This window comes from Toxotes jaculatrix, chromosome 15, assembly GCF_017976425.1.
Source record: "Toxotes jaculatrix isolate fToxJac2 chromosome 15, fToxJac2.pri, whole genome shotgun sequence".
Classification (NCBI taxonomy): Eukaryota; Metazoa; Chordata; class Actinopteri; family Toxotidae; genus Toxotes; species Toxotes jaculatrix.
The window spans coordinates 12,367,995-12,392,856 of record NC_054408.1 but is presented as its reverse complement, the minus strand read 5'-3'; the positions used below and the strand labels follow the sequence as shown (position 1 = coordinate 12,392,856).

General features: G+C 39.1%; 2 protein-coding genes across 2 annotated transcripts in view; both read left to right on the top strand.

The window, feature by feature from the left end:
• The window catches only part of myo3b (myosin IIIB), a 62,421-nt gene extending 53,188 nt beyond the window's left edge, over nt 1-9,233 (top strand). The window contains exons 35-39 of the mRNA XM_041057836.1: nt 2,148-2,248; nt 2,626-2,672; nt 3,084-3,237; nt 7,400-7,451; nt 9,113-9,233. Of these exons, the coding sequence (XP_040913770.1) occupies nt 2,148-2,248; nt 2,626-2,672; nt 3,084-3,216 (281 nt within the window). The 3' untranslated portion in view covers nt 3,217-3,237; nt 7,400-7,451; nt 9,113-9,233. The remainder of the gene's footprint in view (nt 1-2,147; nt 2,249-2,625; nt 2,673-3,083; nt 3,238-7,399; nt 7,452-9,112) is intronic.
• Nucleotides 9,234-12,387: 3,154 nt separating this feature from the next.
• Nucleotides 12,388-14,575, top strand: sp5a (Sp5 transcription factor a). The gene is made up of 2 exons (XM_041056502.1): nt 12,388-12,588; nt 12,980-14,575. The coding sequence occupies exons 1-2, from the start codon at nt 12,538-12,540 to the stop codon at nt 14,054-14,056; spliced, it is 1,128 nt and encodes a 375-aa protein (XP_040912436.1). The 5' UTR covers nt 12,388-12,537; the 3' UTR covers nt 14,057-14,575.
• Nucleotides 14,576-24,862: the final 10,287 nt, after the last annotated feature.

Below are 24,862 nucleotides of genomic sequence, written 5' to 3'. Positions count from 1 at the left end.
AAAGATTCAGTTATCTGCTGGAGGTAAATACTGTGTCAGTAGTTTCCTGTAGATCTGCTGAGTCAGAGCAGGATTTTTGGTGGAAATATACCTTTTATAGTGAATATAGTGAATCACTTTGATTTAAAGGGGCAATTCACTAAAATTAACTGCAAATTAAAGTCACTTCCATTTTATTTGGGTGGTAGCAAAAATCTGAGATGCAGGTATCATATTACTTATAATGTATTATGCAAATAAAACCAAAATTGTCTACATGGTGAACTGATCCTGACAGTTTAACCTTTTGGGCAATATGCTTGATGTTGCAGTTGCTGTGAGTTAGATGAGAAGATTGATGCCGCTCTCACATCTGTACGGTAAACATTAAGTTTGGTGAAAGGGTTAAAGTGCTGGCCAGGCTAGCAACATCCACCTACCAACACATCTATAGCTCAGATATTAACATGCTATAGCTCATTTGTTTAATCTGGACAAAAACTGAAGAATAAAAACAACTTGATTTGGTTTTACTGTGGGTTAAACTTTTTTGTGAGCCCTAGATGTACTGCTAGGATGATCTTTTTATTTTTATTTTTGGCTGGGCCAGGCTGTTTCTAGACTCTGTGCTAAGCTAAGTTAATCGGCTGTTTCTTCACATTTTACAACTAGACATTAGTTAATCTTCTTATCTAATTCTCATAAGCATATTTCCCAAAATGTATAGCTATTTCAAGAACTATTCTGTAAACATTTATTTTGTTTTGTATTATTTTACATTATACTTGAGTTTTACCAGCTGTTGACTGAATTATTTTCTGCTGTGCAGAGAATTTCTACCGCTCTCATTAGTTGCTTTGACATCTTGATTAATTTCAGTTGAACTACATTAGAACCTGCTTCCTGACCCTCATCTTGTATATTGGCAAATAATTAACTCCACACCATCAATATTCTGTGTAGCTAATCTACTTTTGCTCATGTAGTCCAGAAAACTGTCTTCAGCAGGAAAACTGCACCTTCCAAAAGACTAAAAAAACTGAAACCACCACTCACAACAAAGGCTCATTAAACCTGGCTTCAGGAGACAAGCCTCCCACAACAGCACCACTGACTACTTCTGCAGTTACAAGATACATCAATATACAGTGTAACTCCTCATGGAGGCAAATGTTAGATGCATTCAAAAGAAACAAATTTCTTCTACTCAACCTAAACGTATTGAAATGTCTCATCTAATACACAGTTAATAAAATACTTTATTTCCTGGCAGGCCGGCAAATACTAATTTCCATGTTTTAAAATCACCATCAATCATTCATGCAATATTTACAATAATTACACACTGATTGAGAAATAATAAATGAGATTATCAGCACTTGTAGATGTTGCCCCACTTTTTAGTGTCATCGCTCTGTCGTCAAAATGTTGACTTTTCCAGAACTGTCAACAAATGACTGTAGCATCTTTCTACTTACTCATGAATAAGTAGCATATTTCTACTTACTCATTTCATAGTGTAGTGTTTTTCAGACACAGTTTTCTGTCTTACAAACTCAGTTGAACTAGTCAAATTATTTGCCAGGATGGTCACAGCTGTTGTGCTTTTGTTGTAACTGGCACTACACACCGTACGTTTTCTGTTTTTTCTAGTGTGAAGGCATGTCAGCATCTGATCTGAGCGCCAGTGTAGGCTCATTTAGGAATTACTTTTCGTTTGTTTTTTGGGGGGGGGTTTGTGGGTTTTGGTCACAGTAAACTGAAAAATGCTTTCTTAGTCAGAAGTGTATCCAATACCACACACTGCAGTCTCACCTCTGCCTCCTCCAGCATAGCTGTTTGGCAAACTTACATGTAGTCTGCTGTGCACCTGTGAGGAGAGATATAATTAGATGTGGTTCATATGTGTGGATGTGTGTAATATTAAGCTGCTATTGAGTCATCTTATCAATGATATTACATAATCTCACCTAGGTAAATTTAAAATGTGTTTTTGACACTTGTGTCACACGAGGATGCAGATTTAAAAAGTCGAAGGGAGAATCTGTTTACTGCCGCTGTCATCACTGTCGGTGTCATTTTGGTGCTTGTTGTTGTTTTTTTTTTTGTTTGTTTTTGGTTTTTTTTTACTTGTTTGGATCACTGCCCTCATTTTTCCTCTGTTGCAGGTCCAGTGATGAAGCTGCAGCAGAGAACTCCTCGCCGGCGGGGCCAGCAGCCCAAGCTGCTCAACAGCCCTGAAGACAGCCTGTACTACAACCAGCTAAATGTGAGTTCAAAGTGCCGATAAAGGCCTTTGTCCGACTTTGGTTCCACATGATAATACAATTAAACCTACCTGTGCCAGACCCTGGAGCCCCACCCCCACGCTTCTCTGCCTCTTGTCTTGAACATGTGCTTATGCTCTTTATCTGTTGCTTTCATGTCAGGATGTCTGCCTTCACGGTGAATAATTGATGTGGTTTATCAAAGCTGAGCAAGATGCATGCTTCATCAGACTCACTTGAGCCCTTTGATCAGAAAAAATTATGCTGTGACTTCTGATATTATCAGCATCTGCTCGCATTCAACACAAAATCACTTTGAATTAAAAATTAATGACTCTCTGCTCATCTTTTGACTGTGTGCTCTTGGCCCTTTCCTCAGAGAACTCTGGATTACCAGGGGAGCAAGAGGAAGCCGAGAAAACTTGGGTAAATAACTGCTTTCCTACTTACAGCAACTCTAAACAGAGCAGGCCCTTTGTGGAATAGGAGAATCCAGAAATGGAGTTGTTTTCTTATAATGTAAATGGAGAGCCTAAAATAACAGGCTTTTTATGAGCAGTTGCTCTGCGTCATTAGAGAGGGGGTTACATATTAAGGCTTTGTCAGCATGCTAATTTTAATTGTTGAAGGTCTAACTTGTATTTGTACAATAAATGACATCCTGGTTCAGATCAGTAGGCTTTAGAGGACGCCTGAATGCCTCATCACTGCATCTGCAAATATTTTCTTTTATTTTTTGTATTTCAAGATGTGTATTTTATGCCATCGTGAAAACTTAGCTCCCTGTTTTTATCACAGTAACTCCTCAACACTTTCTTTTCTTCTTTAACATCACAGTCAAATCAAAGTGCTGGATGGAGAAGATGAGTACTACAAATTACTGTCAACTGTGGAGTCAATCCCTGAGGAAGACTACGCGACCGCCCCCTCTCCCGCCCTTTCTAGTGGGCCTCTCGTCAGTCAGAGCTGAGCCTTACAACCATGTCAACCGGTAAGACAGACGCACCAGACATGACACTCCAAAGAACATCCTCAGTGTTGGATGTGCTGTAGTATATGGAGCAAGTAGCAGCAGTGCACAATAAGCGACCTGTACAGGCGATACCCTCAGCTGTTAATCCAAAGTTGCCCGATAGTGTTTTTCAGGGGGTGGGTGCAGTGTCTTCTTAATAAGTCACAATTAAGCACTGAATTTATGATAGAATCTATTTGTGGTTGTAATACTTTTATGTCAAATGTTTAAGTTTTACACAATCTCTGCAATTAATGTTTTTTCTTATCATCTCATTATCCATGTATCTGTTAATTACTTTATTGACTGATTCTTCAGTTTATGAAATGTTAAAAATTAATAATGGGACAAAAATATGTTTTTAATTTACTTCCTATGTGGGATCTGTGGTGGGAACACCCATGATATTCAATTTATAATACAATACGAACTGAGGAAAAGTAGGCAAATACTCATATTTTTAAAGCTTTAACCAATAGATATTTGGTGTTGTAACCTGCTCTATCAGTTTCTGCTGATTTGAATTACTTGACCTGTCATTTAAGCACTGCTCTACATTTACAATAAGGAGCCTTCCATCTTGCAGTGTGTTTCTAAATTCAGAGGTGTTCACCTGATTTGGAAACGTATACCCATTTTCGAGCATTATGTCTATTGTCTAAGATGGATTCAGAGACAAATCCTTCTGAAACCCAAAACTCTCCTGACGAGTTCTCCCACAGCGAGCTGCCTGTAGTTAGAGGGGCTTTGTGCTGTTTGAGAGCTGGAATCACCACACATACCCTCACAGAGGCAGAGCTAGACCTCACTTTGAATTTCACCCTAAATACAGGAATTTTCTTTTAAGATGTGAAGTGTCGGAAATGCAGGGCTGGCGAGTTGATTTGTAGAGCTTTTTTTTTTTTTCTTTTCAATTTGCATATCATTTACTGCATCTCCCTTTGTTGACACCCGAGGGCCTGAGAGGAGATTTTGATCTTAATAGGAAGAGTAGGGTGGTATGACTGAGGATCTCATCCTCCTTATACTCAGCGGGGAAAACATTAGAGCTCTGCCTAGACAGCGAGACCAGCTTCACTTAGGTTCAGGTTCACGGGAATCATGGTGGTTTTAAAGAGGCCCTAAGTCTTCTACAATTCCCACTGCTCAGTACTGTGGAGGTCAGACTCAGGTTGAGACACTGGGGACTGACTCATCAACTAAACATGGTCATGGTCATTAATTTTTTTTTTTTTTTTTTTTTAATCGTGTGAAGTACAGGGCATTTCTTTAGGAGACTCCACCAAACCAAAACCACTAGTTTTGTGACTTGACCACACAATGGCTTTACACCTGTTATTGTCCAACCATATCTATGCTGGTTGTTGTTTTGAACAACCACAGTGCTTGTAGTGGTAATATGGTTTATCCAAATTCTCTGAAATCTTACACAACCTTTACACAATGTTCAGACTCTTTACTTAAAAGTGACAATGCAACAATACAAAAATACTTCTTTACAAGTAAAAGTTCCTCCTTCAAAACATAAGCAAAGGCATGTAAATACTAGCAGTAAATTGCTCCTGTCATTGTCATATTATCTACATATTAGATTATTGGATTATTATTTGTGATTTATTGATTGTTAATTGTTTTAGTTGAAAAATCAACTGTAGAACTGAATTGTATTTTACAAGCTCATTATAGATTTGTATATAATAATTTTGTCTGCAAAGTAACTAGTGACTATACTTGTTAAATAAATGTAGTGGAGAAAAAAAGTACAACATTTCCCTCTGAATTATAGTGAAACCAAAGTATTAAACAGCATGAAATGGAAATACTAAGTAAAGGATCCTACAACTGGAGTATGGTATGGAGTGAATGTACTTTGTTTCATTCCACCACTGCTGAAACAAGACTATGAATAGATGTCAACACACACAGCAACAGTCACTATTAAATAAAATGAAGAAGAGAAAATAGAAATCAGCTGATTCCATGATCAAATTAGCTGACATAATTAACTGCATCAATAATAAAGCCCTAGTCTTTTCAATTTATTGTCATATGTATCGCTACAGGAAATTCAAAAGTAATACCCCAGACCACTGGCAGTGTTATAATGTGGTGTCACACTTAGTTCAGAAGCATTTCACCTCCGGTCGTAGCCGCAGATCCTGCAATAATTAAAATCCTCGTTGTGCATTACTCCCTTGCTGGGATAGTTGGTTCCTCTGAAGAGCAGTCTGAAATAGGTCACCCCAGCACCCTGTAGTGCATCTTAAAAGTACACTGAATCAATTAAGTGTGATCATGCTCCCTTGATTATTTTGGCCCTGTTTTACCACAGAGAGGAATTTCAAATAGGCTCACTAGTTTGAATAACAAGGTTGGACTGTGGTGACAAATGGTGCCAGAGTGGGTGTTTCTTCCCCTGTTTTTCTCTGCCAAATTAACTCCCTGGCTGATTGCCTGCTTTAGCATATGAGAGGAGGTGAGCGGAGGTGTGTACGTAATTGCCTTGGTTAGCTGATTATGTGTTGCAAAAGGAAAATGTTATGAAATACTGTCGTCACTCTCATGAAAGATGTTCTGACCTAATGAACTGATGCTTCTGTGTTTGCTTGGGCTGCTGGTCGTCTTACAGGTCTGTAGGCAGGGAGGTGAGGGGCAGATGCTGTGTCAAGTCAGCGTTCAAGGCCTGACACCTGTGTTTTCTTTAATGCGTCTTCGTAAATCCAGCTCCCTCTTGTTTTTCCTCATTAAATCTGACAACATCTGGTACGCGAGAGAGGACTCCTTTAATGTGGCCAACGTTACTGCTGGTGTTGTTCTTGCCATTTTAGCTATTTGCTTCATGTGCTGCACTTTCATTAGAGCTTCATCCAAGGCAGCCCCAAACACTGTTATCCAAAGTTTTAAACCACCTTTATGAAAATCGCTCAAGCTGCAGCCTTAACAAATGATGAAAAGCTTTTATTTTCTAAAGAAGTATACTTACCTTTTCACCTAATAGTGATGTCTCACTTCAAAGAGAGCACGCGATTAGGCCAACATTGTCCTGTTTCTATATCCTTTGAGTTCAAAGGGAGAGTTTGAATACCAGTATTTCATGTGCAGCCTTTTCAAATACTGTTTTAATGCAGTTTACGTGCTTTTGATATCCAGATGTGTCAGATTTTCACCACAGCAGAATACATCACCCTATATAACGATTGCATACCATAGTGTTTTGCATAACTAAAGAATTAATTTCAAGTCTTGTTCCTTAATAGTTTTTGTTCCCACAAACTTCAAGGACAGAGGACGAGCAGACGCCTGAAATAGCTACAAACTAAGCATTGTGATACTCTCTGCTGGCTAATGATTGAAGCCACATACATGAGCGTCAACCAGATGTCAGATGTGTGTTGAGGGCTCTGAGCAAAAGAACATTCCCTAAAGACGGCATTAATAAAGAAACTGGTTGAGCCGGGTGGAGACAGAGAGAGTAAGAGGCAGAGAGGAAGAAGGAGATAAAAGAGTCTGTTGAGTACATACATCAAAGGTCTGTTAATGACAAGGGATGCCATTAGGGTTACAGTGGTCTTTGTTTCAGCTTCCTCACACCTGCAGTTTGTTGAGAGCGCTCTATGCACTGTTTTGTTGTTTAACATTTGCATGAATATAAAATGCATGCATGAGGAGATGAGTTTGTTCCCGGCTGATAATCTTAGAGGTGACCAAATGTTTTGGTCAAAATTACAGCTTCCTCCTCATTAACCTAAGCATTCAGTTTCCTCCCACTGCAAAGAGGGATAAAGCAAGAAAAGGGCTTACATAGAACAATAGAAACTGTATGGAAAAGCTGTTATCCTGTACACCATGAAATTTATTGACTTAAAAGTTTTCTTGGTGCCTCCGGTGCTGGAATGGGATTTGACAAATCAGAGCGTGAAATTGTGATTAGCCTCTCTCAGTTTGTAGACGGACTGGGGCACTAGCAGACTTGGCATGGCCAAAGGTGTAACCTGTTTTGTTTTGCCCCAGCACTGCTTTCCCAGATGGTGGGACCAGCTGCCATTGAATAAACGCTGGACTGGTAACAGTGTGAGAATTACCACGGCCTTGTTTCAGTTTGGGATGCATAACAGAAAGCTTGTCTTTTTGCCACTGCCAGGAGGTGCAGGGACGTATCACCTGGTGTTCAACCAAATAACCTTTTGACTGAGGTTAGAACAAAATTTTGTGCGGTATAACTGTTATAAAATCTGTCCAACAACACCCCATATTTCTCTTATTTGTGTAGCTGTGCATGCAGACCTCCCACTGTCATTTTACAGAATGTAACTGCAGTATTTTCTTTACATGTCATCAACAGAAGAATCAGACAACAGAGCTGAACCTTTGCAACCACCTGCTTACATACTGTCTGCATGCTCTTATATTTATATATATATATATATATATATATATACACACTTTTTTCCCGACTTTATTTAAGCTAAATAAGTGGGTCAGATAGGGCAGCACAATGCTTGTTTTTCTAGTATTTTGCATATTGTTTCTGTCATAGTGTTATGATAAAGGTAAATTTCTCCATACAGTTTATTTTACTCCCTTATCTGTTCCTCGCTTCTCCAAGAGGAACTTCCCTGAGCATTTGTAAATGTGCTCATTTACATAGATTATTTATCCATGTGCAACATGGAATCCTTCTGTAATGTAAAAAGACAGTTACAAACCTGAGCAGAATCAAAAATAAAAATATCATTTTGCAAACATCTGCAGTCCTGCCTTCCTCGATTGCTCTGGAGTAATAACACCTGGAAAGTCTTTCACTAAAGTGAAAGACTGAATATTAACTTATAATTTTTCAAAAACATCAACCAGTTATCCTTAAAAGCTGACATCACTTAAATATCTAAAAATCTTTCATCCTTGATATAACAACTGAGGTCTTTTTATTATCATTTTCCCCGGGAGAGCACTACAGGCTGTAACTGTGTACATCATCATAGAGGAGGAGAGTTTCCCCTTTTTAAGGCTGGATTAACGCATCCAGGGTGGGCTGAGAGAAGGTAAAATGACCTGTCCCGCCTTGCATGACCCCAGGCCAACCCTGCACATTGCCAAGGCTTTGCTCTTTGCTCTTGAATATGCAGAGGTCCCCAGCTTCATAGGCTCAGCAGAGAGAGGGAAAGAAAAAAAAAGAGTTGTATCGCATTGCAGGGAAAATTAGTGAGACCAAAGTTGGAGTTTCTGTGTGTTGGGGGCTGCGAACAATGGCAGCTTTCTGTCAGACAGCAACTTCAAAGGTCTGCTGAGTGACTGCTCTGAGTTATACTTTGTTGTAGATCACTGAGGAAATTCACAGATGTTTTCTCATACGAGACACCATTATAGCGGCTCAAGTACCCAGTAGCCTCGAGCGTCTCTCCCTCTCCCCTCTTCCTCTCTCTCCCACACACTCAAACTTACTCTCACTCTCATGCATGCACCCACCCCTCCCTACCCACCCTCTCTCGCTCACCCACCCTCTCTCGCTCACCCACCCTCATCCCAAGTCTCTGATATCTCTCGCATGAGACAGATGTGGAACCTGTTTTCGCTCCAACTGTCCAGAGAATATGGAAAGTTAAAAAGGGTTCTTGTTGTGGCATTTGCCCTTCGACTCTGTCAAATCCTCAGAGCTCAGTGTCAGTTCACTCAAAATGTCAAAATCACATGCAGCTTCTTGCTTTCACATCCATTTGAGGTCAATACAGTAACTTGTACATTGTTCGAATTAAATTATGTAACCTGAAAACTGAGCAATGGTAATGTAAGGTATTTTGAATGTGCTGCAAAATTTGGATATCAACATAGTTTTTCTATTTTATTTTTCCTGCAGATTGCCGTCTTCACCCGCTGAACTGGACCAAAACAAACTGCATCTCAACCACACACTCGGCATTTGTAAATTTTTATTTATTAATAGAAAATTGCTGTTTTATATGAGTCAAATAAATGTGTTTAAACTACTATAAACTGTCTTGTTTGCAGTAATGCACAATGGGGTTATTCCCCAACCATTCCTTGATTGTTTGAACATCACCTGGTGTCATTTGCATATGTTAAAAACTTAATATGAAAATAAGCTCTACTTGAGAATGAAAAATGTTGTCTCAAGTAACTGACTTTCTGATCAAAATAGAAACATAACACCTAATCATCACGTCATTGTTTTCTTTGATTTTTATTGTTCATAGATTATAAAAATGTTCGTCTGCTTCAGTTTCCTGCCATACAACAGCTGATAAGAATTTTGTGTCTTGCAACCACTGCAAGACTGCATCTCCTTTTAAAATATTCTGCTAATCCTTAAATGCAGCTTCAAATGCACCTGCCCCTCTTAACAGTGTTTTTTGTTGATCGACTCTTTGCTTTATGCTTTAATGTACTTTATGAAGTTCACGGATGGTACTGACTGATACGATGTTCAAACCTTTCAGTATACAGACAGAAAACTATTGCAGTGGGGGTTCCTAAAAGCTAATTTTCCCTTGGAATGCCAGAGGAAAATTTTCTTTTCGTCGAACCATTGCTGAAGTGACCCTGTAAAACTTGCGGGAGGGCCATAAGATGGTGAAGGCTTGGAGCAAGTAAATTACCTCAGGGGACTGGACAATGTGTCAAGCACATAGTCATGAATTTCTTACAAACTATATGAGAGTCCTGCTCAGGCAAAAACCATCCCCCAGCTGGAGTCCCATTGAGATGCATTAAAATGTAAGAACTTGCATTTAGGGCTGAAGAGAGTATCTCAAAGGAAGATATCAATAATTCGGTAATGCTGATGGTTCACAAAATTCGTGCAGTTGTCATATATGGCTGAAATATGCCTTGCATAGCATGACAGCTCACATTTAAGCTGATTCAGGTGAAAATCTGCCCAAAATCGAAATTAATATTTCCTGTTTTAATGTTCACAGGTCACTGCTGCTGCTCACAATTGTAGAAAAATGACTTCTGTTTTTAGGGTGGATTCTCCCTTTACTTTAACAGTTATTTGGTTTGACATAAAAGAGCAGATTACAACATTTGACATTTATATGACATTTAAACGCACAGATACAAACTTTTGGAGTAGACTGTAAAAAAAATGCCCTTTACAAAGTTGTAACCAATGTGTTCATTCATGATTAATAAGTCATGTTTTTTAACTAAAGCTTTATAAATCAGTTATGAGCAGTTAGCAAAAACAACTTTGGGGTTGCCAGGTTGTAAAAAATCCCTTTTGCTCGTGTCATCCTGCCTAACACTTGCTTCCTTTTATGTTTTTATGTTGGCTTGGAAGAAAATGAGAAACCCAGGAGTATTTATGAATCCTGTATAAACATTTATAACTAAAATGATTACCCAATAGAAAGGATGAACACCAGTCAGGGAAGTTTTTCACAACCTGGCAACCCAAAACATGTTTGTAGTAATGGCTTCTGACTGATCTCTAAATCTGTTATGAGCACCTTTGTGTCAAAATTGTTGAATACCAAAATGCACAAATTGAATACATGTAATGTGACTGCCTTGGTATGATATTTAGGCATGTGTAGGTGTGAAAGAGCTGTGTGCGTACAAAAGTACGCACACAGCTACAAAAGTACGCACACTCCCTCCTGTGTAAATGTCCATTTAATTTGGCTCAAGATTCACAGCAGTGACCTCCTGTTTTCCACACATTTTTATAAACGAAACTTTATAAGCTTCATCACCAACAGCTGCCATAATTTGATGTAAACAAGGTTAATCTCCACTGGTTTTTTATCAGTCAGCGGTGTGACTACACCACTCCTGTAGCCAGTTTTGTAGTTTAACATGGCTCCAGTGCAGCCCAGCAGGACTCCCCCTTTCCCTCATGACTGTGTATAAAGCCGTGGGAGAGGACTGGGAACATTAATCCCTTCAAAGGAACAGATCTAATTCAAAATCTGCCGCTCCAAACTAGTTGAGAGGACAGTGATTGTTTCTGCAGGGAAGCCAGATAAAGATCAGAGAGTTGATATAGAAAACTACAACTTCCATTTCGACTGCTCTGCCACAAAAGTTTGGATATTATCTCAGGAAAACTGCATACGTTTGCCTTCATTAAATGTTCTGAAACAAAAAAAAGGACAAAATGCGATATGATACGTCAGTTTAGCCTTTGTTTTAAAGTTCCCTTACATTTCAAATACCTCTGTTTAATTTGGATTCTGCAGTGCATGAGATCCTGTGCTTTTTCTGAATGTCAGCTTCCTCCCCGCACACATTTACATGTCAAGCTTATAAAGGAACATAATTGAGACATCACTATTTCAAGTGTTGCCTTTGTCACCTGGTTTAAAATAGAGTTTCCCCTGTGTGACAAGTTGAGTAACATTAATTTGAATTAGCTGCTGGATTTTTTTCCCCCAGGCTCTTAGCTTGAGTGCAAATTTTGATACTCAACAAAGAGAAAAAAAAAAATCTAAAACAGGAGTAAGTTCTGATAAAGCAACTGACTGAAATGAGTGAAGGAGAAAGAAGTATTTAAATAATTCAGAGAGGGCATAATTAAGTGTTTAATGCCATGTTGTAGTTCAAAGGCACAACAAAGAAAATTTAATTCAAATTAGAAAATGTAAAAGAGACGCAGATTCTTCAGAGATGAGAACTTTGTGTTGAGTCACTTGATTTGGTCTCTTTCCTCCATCAAGCAGTGAGGCAACGCTCTTGGAGATCTCCAGAGATAACAATGTCACATTGTCACATAGGGTTCTGCTACAAATCCTTAATTACAAAAAGAGGATCAGATGACTACAGCATCCAATACCGGGGTCTCCAGGCGGCATGGGGGTCTTTGATCAAGAAAATCCAATTATTTGTGTATATACATTTCCCACATAGTGATTACTTCATTAATTGTCCCGCCTTTATCTCCTCCCTTCCCATCCCCCCTAATAATCAGCTCCTTTATCCAGACCAACAAACACACCATAGGAGCTTTGTGGATTCAAAGGATTTGCTTTCCCCTCTCAAAGAGCCGCTATTCTTTGATGATTGGGCAGCGGCAAACTTCAAAGTAATAAATCTTATTTCTGACTGGCTGGCGGCCCACCAAAGTCCTTATCAAATTCTAAGAAGTGATCCCTCACTCTTCAGATAGACCAAGGATATCTCGGAGAGAGGAAGCACTGAGGAGTGAAGACCTGCTCGACAAGATATTTGACTGCGAATGCACATATTTATCTAAATTAGTGGGGTTCTTTATTTTTTATTTTTTATTTGTTTTCATCGAGAGGGAGGCGGACGTTTACCATGGCAGCAGTGGCTGTACTGCGGAATGAAACACTCCAGGCTTTTCTTCAGGTTTGTGCGCAAGTTTCTGTTTACACTTTGACGACTTTAATAACTTGTAAACTTACTCATCCGAGTCGATTTACCTTTGGCTTACGAGTCTCAGATATATTTAAGATACAAGTCAAGCAACTTTGACAGTCCAGTGTCATATGATTTTTAATTACTCACGCTAATAGTTGTGCGTGTTATTGATTCCCGCTGCGACATAACGGCAACTTTTTTATGTCACATCATCACGATTTAGGGTCGATTTAGTGCAGATGAAATTCAAACTGCTTCGACCAATCATTTCAGCATTTCGTAGAGTAATAGAAAAATAGCACTTTATATGTGGTTTTATCTCAGAAAATGTGCTAAAAAAATGATTGTAATATAGAAAATGTGTGTGTCGATTATTCAGGATCGCACTCCAAACTCTTCTCCAGAGAACTGTAAGCACTCTCCGCTGGCTCTCCTGGCTGCCACTTGTAACCGGATCGGGCATCACCACGGATCAAACCCCACAGATTTTCTCCAGGTCCCTTACGACCCAACTCTGGGCTCCCCTTCGCGTTTATTTCACCCGTGGACTAACGAGGGAAACCCTCAGAGCAGCCTGGCTAGCAACTCTACTTTCGGACTATCTTCCAAGCCCCAGCTGTCTGCGCACATCCAGAGCTCCTTCAGCTCGCACCACGAACTGCCCCTCACCCCTCCGGCGGACCCCTCGTACCCCTATGACTTCTCCCCTGTGAAGATGTTACCTTGCTCCATGCAGTCCCTGCAGTCCACCTGCCCTCCCACCTACGTCCCCGCTGTCAGTTACGCAGCCCCAACTCCCATTCCGCCCGCTATGCCAAGTTTTGTCACGGGACCCTCCGGCCTTGTGCACCAGCAGCAGAGACAGTTGTCCCCAAACCCTGGAGAGGATATTCCGTGGTGGAGCCTCCAGCAGGGGAACCATGTAAGCCACTCTTCCTCCCTCGGTCCCCATCGCTTCCAGCTGCAGAGGGGCTTGGTTCTGGGACATACGGACTTTGCGCAATACCAGACGCAAATCGCCGCGCTGCTGCACACGAAGTCCCCTCTCGCAACTGCGCGGCGGTGCAGGAGGTGCAGGTGTCCGAACTGCCAGTCCTCCACGTCCAGCGACGAGCCTGGGAAGAAGAAACAGCACATTTGTCACATACCGGGTTGCGGGAAAGTTTATGGGAAAACTTCTCACCTCAAAGCGCACCTGAGGTGGCACTCTGGAGAGCGGCCGTTTGTGTGCAACTGGCTGTTCTGTGGCAAGAGTTTCACCAGGTCGGATGAGCTGCAGAGACACCTGAGGACTCACACGGGTGAGAAGCGTTTTGTTTGCCCGGACTGCTGCAAGAGGTTCATGAGGAGTGACCACTTGGCAAAACATGTCAAAACTCACCAGAACAAAAAAAGCAAGTGCCACGACAAGACACTTGACCACGTCAAAAGGGAGGACACGAGGAATATGTTGTAACACACTTTATAGTCATTTTAAACAGTAGAAATCACTATAGTGCAATACAGTCAGTCCTACATTAGTTAAAGTACACAGTGAGCTGCATTTCTACATAGGATATTTCGTTTATTTTGTTGACTGAATTCTTACATCCTGACAATAGTTTCTAACATTGCTGGTCTGTGTAGCACATTGTGTGTGTGTGTGTGTATATATAAAGTTCCATAAGTTAATTAATTTGGGACCATGGAGAAGTTACAGCTCATGAGTTTGAATTCACTGTCTATATCATATCAAGGAAGACAAGTTTTCAACTTGTGTTTTGATCATTGTCTTCGGTGGAAGATTTCACTCCCCTGTAAATTATATTTAATAGCTTTTGTTGAATGAAAGTGTCCGTTCTTTGCTCCATATGGGGTGTTTTTAAGCATGCTCTTGAAAAGATCTGCTATTGTTGATATGACCCAAATACTGTGTGAGAATAAAGATTATAACATTTTCCTCATCTCAGATGAATTCATTTTAATCTCTCTCAGTTATATGAGTGTTGAGATAGTCGGGTTTTAAATTGTGTAAAGAAGCTGAATTTGATATTACCTGGAATAATAATAATGTTTATGCTTTGTAAATTGTTATCAAAGTTTTTGTTAAAACTAAACGAACTAAAACTAAACTCAAATTAAAGTGATGTGAATACCTGTCCCTTGCACTTAAAAACATGTGCTAATATTTAGTTTCTAGCTTTTGGTAAATGTCCAAAAGGAGTAGTTTACCCAAAATAGAACATTGTTTATTATTCTGAAAATGAAAAATGTGTCCACAATTTTAAAATCGCAGTTTAATCCACAATCTACACCACCACTTGTTTGGTTTCGAGTAATAATCAGCAGGAGCTACAACAAACAACATTTAAGTGAGGTCACCAAGGGTGAGTTGCTCTGCACTGTATTTTAAATTTTTCACAGAAATAATATTTGGAAAATGTATACATGCTGTCAAAAAATTCACAACACAACGTTTAGCTCTGTGAGTCTGGAAATTTCGTCACCAAAGAGTAAAAACTGATAAAATGCATGTTAGAGATTCCTCTCCATCCAACCCTGTCTCCTCTAAATGACCTGAGCGCTTCAAAGGTGCATACAGGTGCTCATTTTCTAAAACATAACTTTATTAAACTCACTTCACTGTGAAGGTATTAACTTCAGTACATCATGAGATGAGGGTTTATATTTAAATAGTTCTCCTTTTCATAAGAAAAGATGAAAAAACAAAAACAATAAATGAAATGAAATAGTACATAAAGTTGTTCACAGGTGATATATATAAATACATATATATATATAATTTTTTTTTTCCCCCACCACTATAATAAGCTGTAGGAACGTTCAAATCTGTTAATGCACTCTAATAGATGTGGTCTATTTGTGTTGTGCCACAATTTCCACATTTTACATTTACCACTGAGGACTTTGTAGTGACACCGTAGGCTGAGATGAGACCCATTAACAGAGAAACACTTTTAGCTGGACCATCACCCGGATTCATGCTATACACAAGTTGTGCAGCAGCTTTAATGTCGTACCTTTTCTGTCTGAGTCACTCAGGGCTTTGATGGACAGTTGACGACAATCCAGTTTTTATGACCCAAATGGCTGAGAAGTCTGTTTTTTTTCTTCTTCTTTTCAACCAACAGAGTGGAAGCATTTATAACTATATTTGTAGGGCAGATTACACATTTAGGACATGGTAACATCTACATTAAGCATCATGTAATATTAATCACTGCTCCACCACAGAAGGTTATTGTGAATTGCCTTGCTCCAAGGCACATTGGCATGTTTGTTTGTGTGTGCTAGTGACCTTCTCCACCCAGATTTTCCAGTGGTGACTGGGGATTTTAAGTGTTGACCTTATGGGGAAAAAATACCTTGAATCTCTAACCTTTGAGGCTCTTCCTTCAGTGAAACTAATCAACCCAATGAGGCGATGAAGTCTTCACTATCTAAGGGATCTGAAGTAGAGTAAAGCAGAGAGTAGCTGCTGCCTGCAGTCATGCTGTTGTCCTGTCTGTGTTATGTGGGATCACTGAAAATGTCAGTGTGAAAACAACAACCACTGCCATTCATTGGAATTTTTGAAACTGTCAGTTTCTGCCTCAACAGCGCCCCCTTTTGTAAGACAAACACAATTCTACAAAATGTAACTCATCACAGTAAAGGTCCATGCTAGAGAGACAATTAAATTTGCACTCAGTGAGAAACCTTTTACATTCTTTTACATCTTATGTGTTGTCCTGGAAAAGACAACAAACAACGGCAACATTCTCAAGTCCATTTATCTAACAGTGCAGTTAGAGTTTTTTTTGCTTCCTTTGTTGTAAGGTGGTGGTATTTCCCACAATACCAGCCAAGAAATCTTGGCTGTTTGAAATCCAGTTTAGTTTGCTTAACTATCTCTGATGCAAACCATTTCATCTGGTGACTTTCAGGTGAAACCAAATGACTTTAAGGTGCAATTTCAATTCTAAACAAAAGGGGTGGTCTCTTCACCAAAGTTCAAACCACAGGATTTTAACCTGCTGTCATTCCCAAAAGGACTTCAATATGTAAGTGAGACTGTGAGAGTTGTATCCAGTTTTACCAAATCCAAAGAATGAACAATCTGCATGAATATTAACATACATTCATCACAAATGAGGAGGTCTGAGGGGAAAAAAGTCCTATAGTATAAGAGAAGATTTGACCATTTGAACTGTAAAGTCTTTATCCAAATTTCATGATCCTATTATAAAAACGATGCCAATAGATGGATATGTTGAATGCACCCAGACTGGCTTCTCACAGAGGCATTGTGAGGCTCTGATTTGGCTTCATTGTCCAAGATATAGACACTGTTCTTTAACACTGTAGGGGGCCATACTGCTTAACCGTTCATAGAAAAGGATATAAAATATGTTGCGGTTTAAATTTATTTTACAAAAATGAATGAAAGTGATTTAAGAACTTTGAAATTTTCATTTAACCTCTGATGTGATTGAAAGAAAAGCATGATTATCAGTTTTAGTAAAAGCCTTATTGCAGAAGAGATGCTTATTTCTAATTATCTTATTCTTTATGTCATTTGCCTCAGGATAAAACTTTTTTTAAACGTCTTATTTTATATTATGATTAGTATATAATCACTTAATAAATTATACAAAAAATATCAGGACATTTTGAAGCATTTATTACTGTATTTTATAACACATTGTGAGAACAACAACAGAAGTAATTACATTAAAAAGGCTCTGGATCTGGTCATAAGTGCATTGTGTTAGAAACAATTCAGTGTTTATGCAGATACTAAATAGTGGGCATTAACACAAAGTCTTGTCCCGTGTGAAATAATGAGTATTAAACTACAACATTAACAATGACATTAGATGCTTAAAGAAGATTTAACAAGTTTATTATTACACTTCTGGTTTAGAAATGGGGATCAGGTTCAGTCAGCAGTGGGACAGACTTTTTCATCAGACATGAACCTACTTCACTGTAGCTGTGGCTGCACAGAGACTGTCAAAATAAAAAATGACTGAAAGGCAGTGGCATGAATTAAATCCCTCATGTCAACAGCTCTGCTGTACTCTGTGGATGATACTTGTGTACTGCCTCAAATTTTGCAGCTGCTCTTCCATTCAGTGGGGCAAGTGAAAATAGTTTATCTGGACATGCAATGAATGAATATTGAATCTGTTAGCTGAAGGTAGACTGAGTGAGAAACATATCGGGGCACTTGCCAGTGCTTTGGGGCCTTTAAATCCCCTGAAAACATGATTCAGTTCTTAAGTATTTCTCTAAAGTAAAAAAAAAAAAACATCACTGGGTATCATTAGCTTTCCTTCATACATCCATGATTTAAACAGATTTTAATTCAGATTTAGCTAAATCTTGATTGGTGTATGGAAATGCCACACCCACCTCAAAACAGTGAGAGTACAAAACAAAAGATACAGAAAATCATCATGTTAAAAAACAAAACCTGTTTTGAACAGAAAAGCATGTGAACGCATTGTTCGTCGTAAGAAGCTGAGTGAGAAAATAAGATTTTAGGACCTTTTATATAAAGGTCTCACATCGTCAGTTTAGTGTCAAGTTGCCTGCTCTGCTATTTTTGGCTCCTACCAACAATATATTAATCTTAGAGGCGGAACTAATCGCTGCCGCTCCGATGTTCCGCACGTGATTAATTAAATAAACACCTTACAAGCGAGGCGCCAGGAAAGTGTGGCACAAGATGAGCTCTCTAGCTAAGCTTGAATATTAAGCATATAAAAGTGTATAACTTAGAAGAAAGAAGACAAAGACAAGGACAAGGACGAAGTAATCAAGATTTTGCCCGCCTGAAGTAATAAACAGCCTACAAGGTATGTTTGGTTCAACTTCATCTTAAACTGTAGTGTAATAATTATGCGGGCGTAATTTTGCGGTCATGCTTTTCTGTAACGCTTTTCAAATGCACAATTTACAGGTGTTGTGTGATTGTATGGTGTGTGTGAAAGTAAAGCCATGCTTTTATAAGTGAACAACAATCACGGTTAAGTTGCTAGTTACGTAGTCACGTGTGTGTTAGCTCATGCTATGTGCTACGTGCTACCTGTTGTATAGCTACAGGGGTGTGAATTGTAAACCATACGCATATTGTATTTGTTAAGTATTGTCATATAAGAAAGCCCACACTGTGTTGTTGTGGGCTTTTTTTTAATGTGTTATAACTTCCGGGTGTGACGCTATGCACGTACCGCGCGCCAGTTTATTGTGAAGCTGCTACCATCCAGAGTACCATCCAGACTCTGTAGGTCAGAGGTGTCCAAACTGCTCCACAAAGGGCCGTGTGGCTGCAGGTTTTTGTTCCAACCAAGCAGCAGCACTCCAGACTTGACTCATTTAATCAACTGATCTCGGTCTTCAGACAGTTGACTGTTCAAACTGTGTGCTCTTGACTGGTTGGAACAAAAACCTGCAGCCACATGGCCCTTTTTGGAACAGTTTGGACACAACTGCTGTAGGTAAAAGATCCTATTAGCATTCAGAGTCCTCCCCATATGGAAATTGAAATATCTGCAAAACGGTTAAAAGGCAGAGCAAGTATTTGGTCTCTTCAGGTGTCATATTAGTGGACAGACAAAAGGGAAGCAGAGGGTTAAAAAAAAGCACTGGCAGTAAAAGAAAATGTGCAACTTCACTTCGGAAAGTGTGTGATGTGACATCAAGGTGAACTGATTCATCATTCAACCAATTACTTATTATTTGTGCCCACAGTACAGATGCTTGTGGAGCACTGAAACTGAGACACAGAATAAAAACAAACAAAAAAGAACATATACACATTATATCAACATAGAAAGAATTAAGAAACAGAACACAAGTTGCTTTTAATTTGGTTCCTGAATGGGTATATGTGCTCATGTCCTCAGAGAGTTAAAGTTGCGAGATGGCAGAGAGTATGAAAGAGTTTTTATAGCTGTTAGTTTTGGCCAAAGAGAGTTTAAAATGGAGATGAAAAGACAAGCGTATGAGCAGAAACCGAACCAAACAAATTACTATGGGAAATGAAGTGACATTTCCCTTAGTAATAAAATCACATTCAGCAATGATGGTCAGGCCTCACTCCTGGAGTTCAGCTCAGTCTCAAGCTTCCTGGCGAATCACTTGAGGATTTGAGGTTAGATTTGTTTTAACTTGTAACTCATCAGTCCTTGCTTGCCACTCTTTGACATCTGTGTTGCGACTCAGATGAAATAGTTCAGACCAAATTTATTTCTGGAGTCTATCTGATAACCTGTAGAGTGAGTCTTGTTGGTTGTAAGAAAGAGGAAGCAGCTTGTTAAGTAGCTTGTTAAGTATGTTATCTTGGGAGAAATATTAGTCTTGTTCACCCAAACATGGCCATTTTGATGGAAAAATTAACTTATCAGAGAGTGGGCAAGAGTTGTTTGACCAAATGAATATTCAACTCAAAGTCTTCAAACTGAACTGACTGTACTGAATCACCATTGTTGCTGAGTGAATCAGTAGCTCTTAGCCATGGAGCTCCCCTCACTGGTGACTGAGCACACTGTTGTCAGCTCAGCCACGATTCACTGTATGTTACTTTCTTGTTAAAAGCATATTCATAGACAGATATATTCAGATAACAGTGTTGCAAATGATTGGCTATGGAACTATTTATGTTATAAACAGTGCCCGTGTAGATAAATAAGTCGGGCTGGATGGTTACTCAACAAAATGTTGGACTATAACATGGGAAAGACCACTGTTTGTTTCCCATTTGTTTGTCCATATGTTTGTTATTGTAGCCATGATGAAGCCTAGCCTAGCCTAGGCAAAGTTGTCATTGTCTAAACCCAAACCATAACCTAGTCATTTTTATATCTAAATATAACCAGATTTTAACCATAATGTTTTCACATCATAAAGCTGATTTATTTTTTAGCACTGGTTTGGAATGATTACGGAGGTCAAAGATAAACAAAGTTGACCTGCCAATAAGGGTGTCAGATCAGATCATGCTTCTCTGCCGAGGACAACTGAAACTGATTTTGTCCTTTAATTTGAAAAACTCATTGCATCAGATCTAAAGATAACGAAACCATCAACGCAACAGTAATGCGTTCACTTACTGTCGTACATACTGCAGTGCAGTTGATCAGTGATGTGATTCCTTGGCTTAGATAAAACTGATCAAACTCATAGTCACTGACTAAAAATCTTCAAACTGAGCAAAACAGTGTGAATCTGCTCTGCCCTGGACTCACTGTATACAAGTAAACAGGTAGTTGTTTTCTGGCACCTGTAACTGATATAAAAAGAGACTCAAGCTCAGCTCTTTAGTGTCTGCAGCTGTGAGAGGTGATAGGGGGTTTTCATGTCTCACAGGAGACCCGTTTAAACTACACTCAGTGGTTAGGACAACACAACAGCCCCATTCAGTCAAAGACAATAAACTTCCTATTATAGTGTAATCAAGATGACCTTATATTGCGTCTCATCCCATTTTGCAAAGCACAACAATGGGAGAAATGAAAATAAATAAAACCCATGTTGTTCTTTACTTTAATGTCCATGTGTTACTTTACCAAAGACAGAGATGTCATTGCTTTATAATTTCATGAAGATTTACTTTTCATTGTTAAATAATTCCTCTGATTGTAACCAGCCATTTTAAGTAATTTACATTTTTATGAGAAAATTAAAGGATTGTACTTTTGCATATTTTAATTGGCTTTTAAGGGAAAAGGGGGTAGTGGGTACTCAAACCATGAAAAATCGTTAAATTGGATTCTAACTTTTTGTTATTTCTAGACATATAAAAGTGTTGTGATAAAGATGAAATTTCATGCCAGTTCTGATTAAAATGGCGACTCTTGGATGGAGATTTATGTGTAAGGGGTCAGACATATTCAGTCTCATGCTGGGCTCCATGTTTTATACATCAGTACACAGTGATTAAAGTGTAATTAAAACGTGATTTTTCTTCATAACTGATTTCCATCTCTTTATTGAATACATAAATATGTTTAGATGCAGATAAGCATTTACATAGCTTCACAGTGTAAACCCAGTAGTACAGCGCAGTGCGAGTACTTGAACCAGCTACTCCCTGCGGACGTGTTTTCATCCCCTGAGCATTCAGGATCCAACCTTGTTTACACTTTGTCCTTGACCCCTTTTGAGCTTAAAACTTATTTAGAAGTTATGTTTTTGTGAACCTCAAATTAACAAGGAGCAGTCTTGTCTTTAAAGAAAAGCTAAATTAATTCATGTATTAAATGTTCCTGTATGTCTCTGTCGTTGTATCTACAATAACATGAAATCACTGTTTTCTTGTCAACAAATAATGCAGTACAGCCGCTACAGCTAGCTTAGCTTTTGCACAATAACTAAACTGATAGCTTGTTTCTTTAATCACATGATTAGTGTTTACTAACCGGCTGCTGGCTTATTTTCTAATTATCATTTTTATTATCATTTTTGCACCCCAACAAGTACAGTAGTGCATCAGACTGAGAAGTTACTGTCAATCTACCAGTTCTTCATGACCCACTACTCTATTACAAGTAAACGTCCTGCATTCAAAATGTTACTTTAGTAAAAGCACAAAAAAGCAATGTGCACTTAAACTCATCTCACCTGTCAGTATAATGTTTTATTGAATCATTTGTGTGTAAGCAGCATTTTAATGTTGCATCTGGTTTAGCTTCAGCTAGTTATAACATTCCTCCTCTGTGATTATTATTACTTGATACTTGTGCCCCAGCAAGTAAAGCATCATCCTCCAAGTGACTTCTAAGTTTTATCTGGGGATTTACAGTTAGTTCTTAAATGACAAACCAGTGTCAGTGTTCTCTGACCCACCCTCCTTGTGGCAAAATATTATATATTTTCTCCCACTATTGCTCGCTGTGTTTCCATCAATATATTTTTATGTGTGTGTGTTTTGAAGTATTACAATTAAACACGTGACTGAATAAATTTAATTTGATAAAGAAATGTAAAAAATTTTTTAATACTTTATTTTTTGGTTTTGGATTGGGTGGGTGGGGGGGGGGGGGGGGTTATGCTGCTGATGGTATCACAGCTTCACCTGCTTTAACAAGATCGAACAGGGGTTTTCATTTCCATTTTACCCTTAAATACTCAGATCTGAGCTCTGGGTTAAGAGTCAAATGTCACCAGCATTCATTTTCTCTCAGCAGGTGTTTGTCAGAGGCTTTTTTTTTTTTTTTTTTTTTTTTTTTTGAATAGTTGCCTATTGGCCAATGTTGGAATATAACTTTGATCAAACTGATTTTAGTGATCACAGTTAATCTGTGCCACCTGAGTACATTTCTCTTATTTTTAAACTTGATGGCTTGCCTTGTTATAGGACCATATACTCAAGGCAGACTCATTTTGTTTAAATCCAGATTCACTTGCTGCTACAGACCTATAGAGAAACAAGAACAGGCTCAGACTGTGTTTGCTCCATCAAGTCAATTTCTTATTTCTTTCACAGGTTTATTTTCAGTTACTGGAAATTCAGACAGTTAAGAAGTGTTCAAATTGCAATTTGTCCACTTTTTGCAGTGAAAATAATCACTGTCACAAATACAGGAATATTCTCACTGACACCCCCCATCCTCTCTCTCACACACACTCCCTAGGTTTGTATCATACCCCATCTTGTGGACGATCTCATACAGCTGCTAGTGAAAGTCAATCCCACCCCTTTTCCCTCTGTTATTTTTTTCATCTTTTGTTGTTTTTACATCACTCCTGTGCAACTGAGAGACAAAAATGAGAAAATCGGCTTGTGTGTCAGTGCCATTGCAGAGTGGCCTTTTGTTTTACAAAGACCTTGTGGCAGTGGAGGTATACAATGGATGTGATGAGTATTGATTGTGCAAAAGGTTGGATAACCAAATGAACAAAGCAGGCCTTAAAGGATAGCTCCACAAATGTTCAAGTCTGTCTCAATACAAGTACTCACATGACCACATGCTGAGCTCCTGGTCACTGTAATCATTCCCTCTGTACCAACTGTTTCCCAAAGTTACAGTGTTTTTAGTACAGAAGTCTCTTTGTCTTTCCACAGACACTATTCCCTTTCCAATGTGTGAAATAGACTGTAACGTTGGAAGAAACCCACTTGATTGAACTAACTCAGGTAGGTGAAGTCTCATATTACCTTTGGCTGAATGTAAAATTAATATTTCACAGTAATGATTGTATATTTTTTTCTGATCACTTACGTTAGGAAAGGATCTCTTCAAGATCAGCACGGATACTGTAGGATCAGCCAATCGTCTTCACTACATATGGGCAATGTGAGTATTGTTTTGAGACGGATCCTTTAAAGATGTGTTTTTACCTAGTCCTGTCAAAATCTAGTCTTTATTATTTATTTTGTAATCTGATGTTGTGCTGACCCTGTCCATGTTTCAGAATAAATAAATGTTTGATCAAACTGCCAAATCCTAACTGACTCACTGAGGGAGGAACCAGGTGGGGTCCACAGAGGCCCCACAGCTCAGCGTTGTCCCTGATTCAGCCCCTGAGAGTCTTTAGAGGAGCCAGGACTGGACAGAATCCTTCAAACACATGAGCAGCATGTGGAGCTGTCCAGTGCTGAAGAACTCTACAACCTCAAAATCCTTTGTGTTGTCAACAGCGTTACAACAACATGTGATACAACCTTTAATCAGATCCGCCATCAGAGGAACCAGTACAACAAACCACCTGGAGACTATAGTAATGGGCGATCTTTGCTTGCGATTGCCTGTCTCTCGTGTATGTCCACTCATGTCCCTGTGTTCATATATGATGGTGGCGTGTTCCAGATTAACGGGTCGGTTTATAATTAGCTTCATGAGGTTATTTCTGGAATGGCCCATTTGTGCTCTGCTCCTGCAGGAGTCATTCTTGGTTTCTCACTGCCACCTTGTGGACTTCGGTTTTTCGTCCTTTCACTGTGTCATGGTGTCGCAGGTCACATCTTCACCGTTCAACGCCAACCTGTCCTCACAGAAAGTGGGAAAATAAGATGTTTAACTCTTCTACGTTTAATGACAAGTAGCGTTAAGATCATCTGCGAGCTTTTGTTATTGATCTCTTATTTATAATGCCCAGATCGCAAAATCATTCACGTGATTGGAGTGGGAGAAATAAATAAATAAATAACAGTTATAGGCGTATTTTTGTACACGGTTTTGTCGCTTTCTTTACTGTTGTCCTGTTGTGTCGCCCCCCCCCCCCCCCCGCAAACCAGCGGTCCCTCTCCCCTCCTCCTCCCCTCTTCGATCCT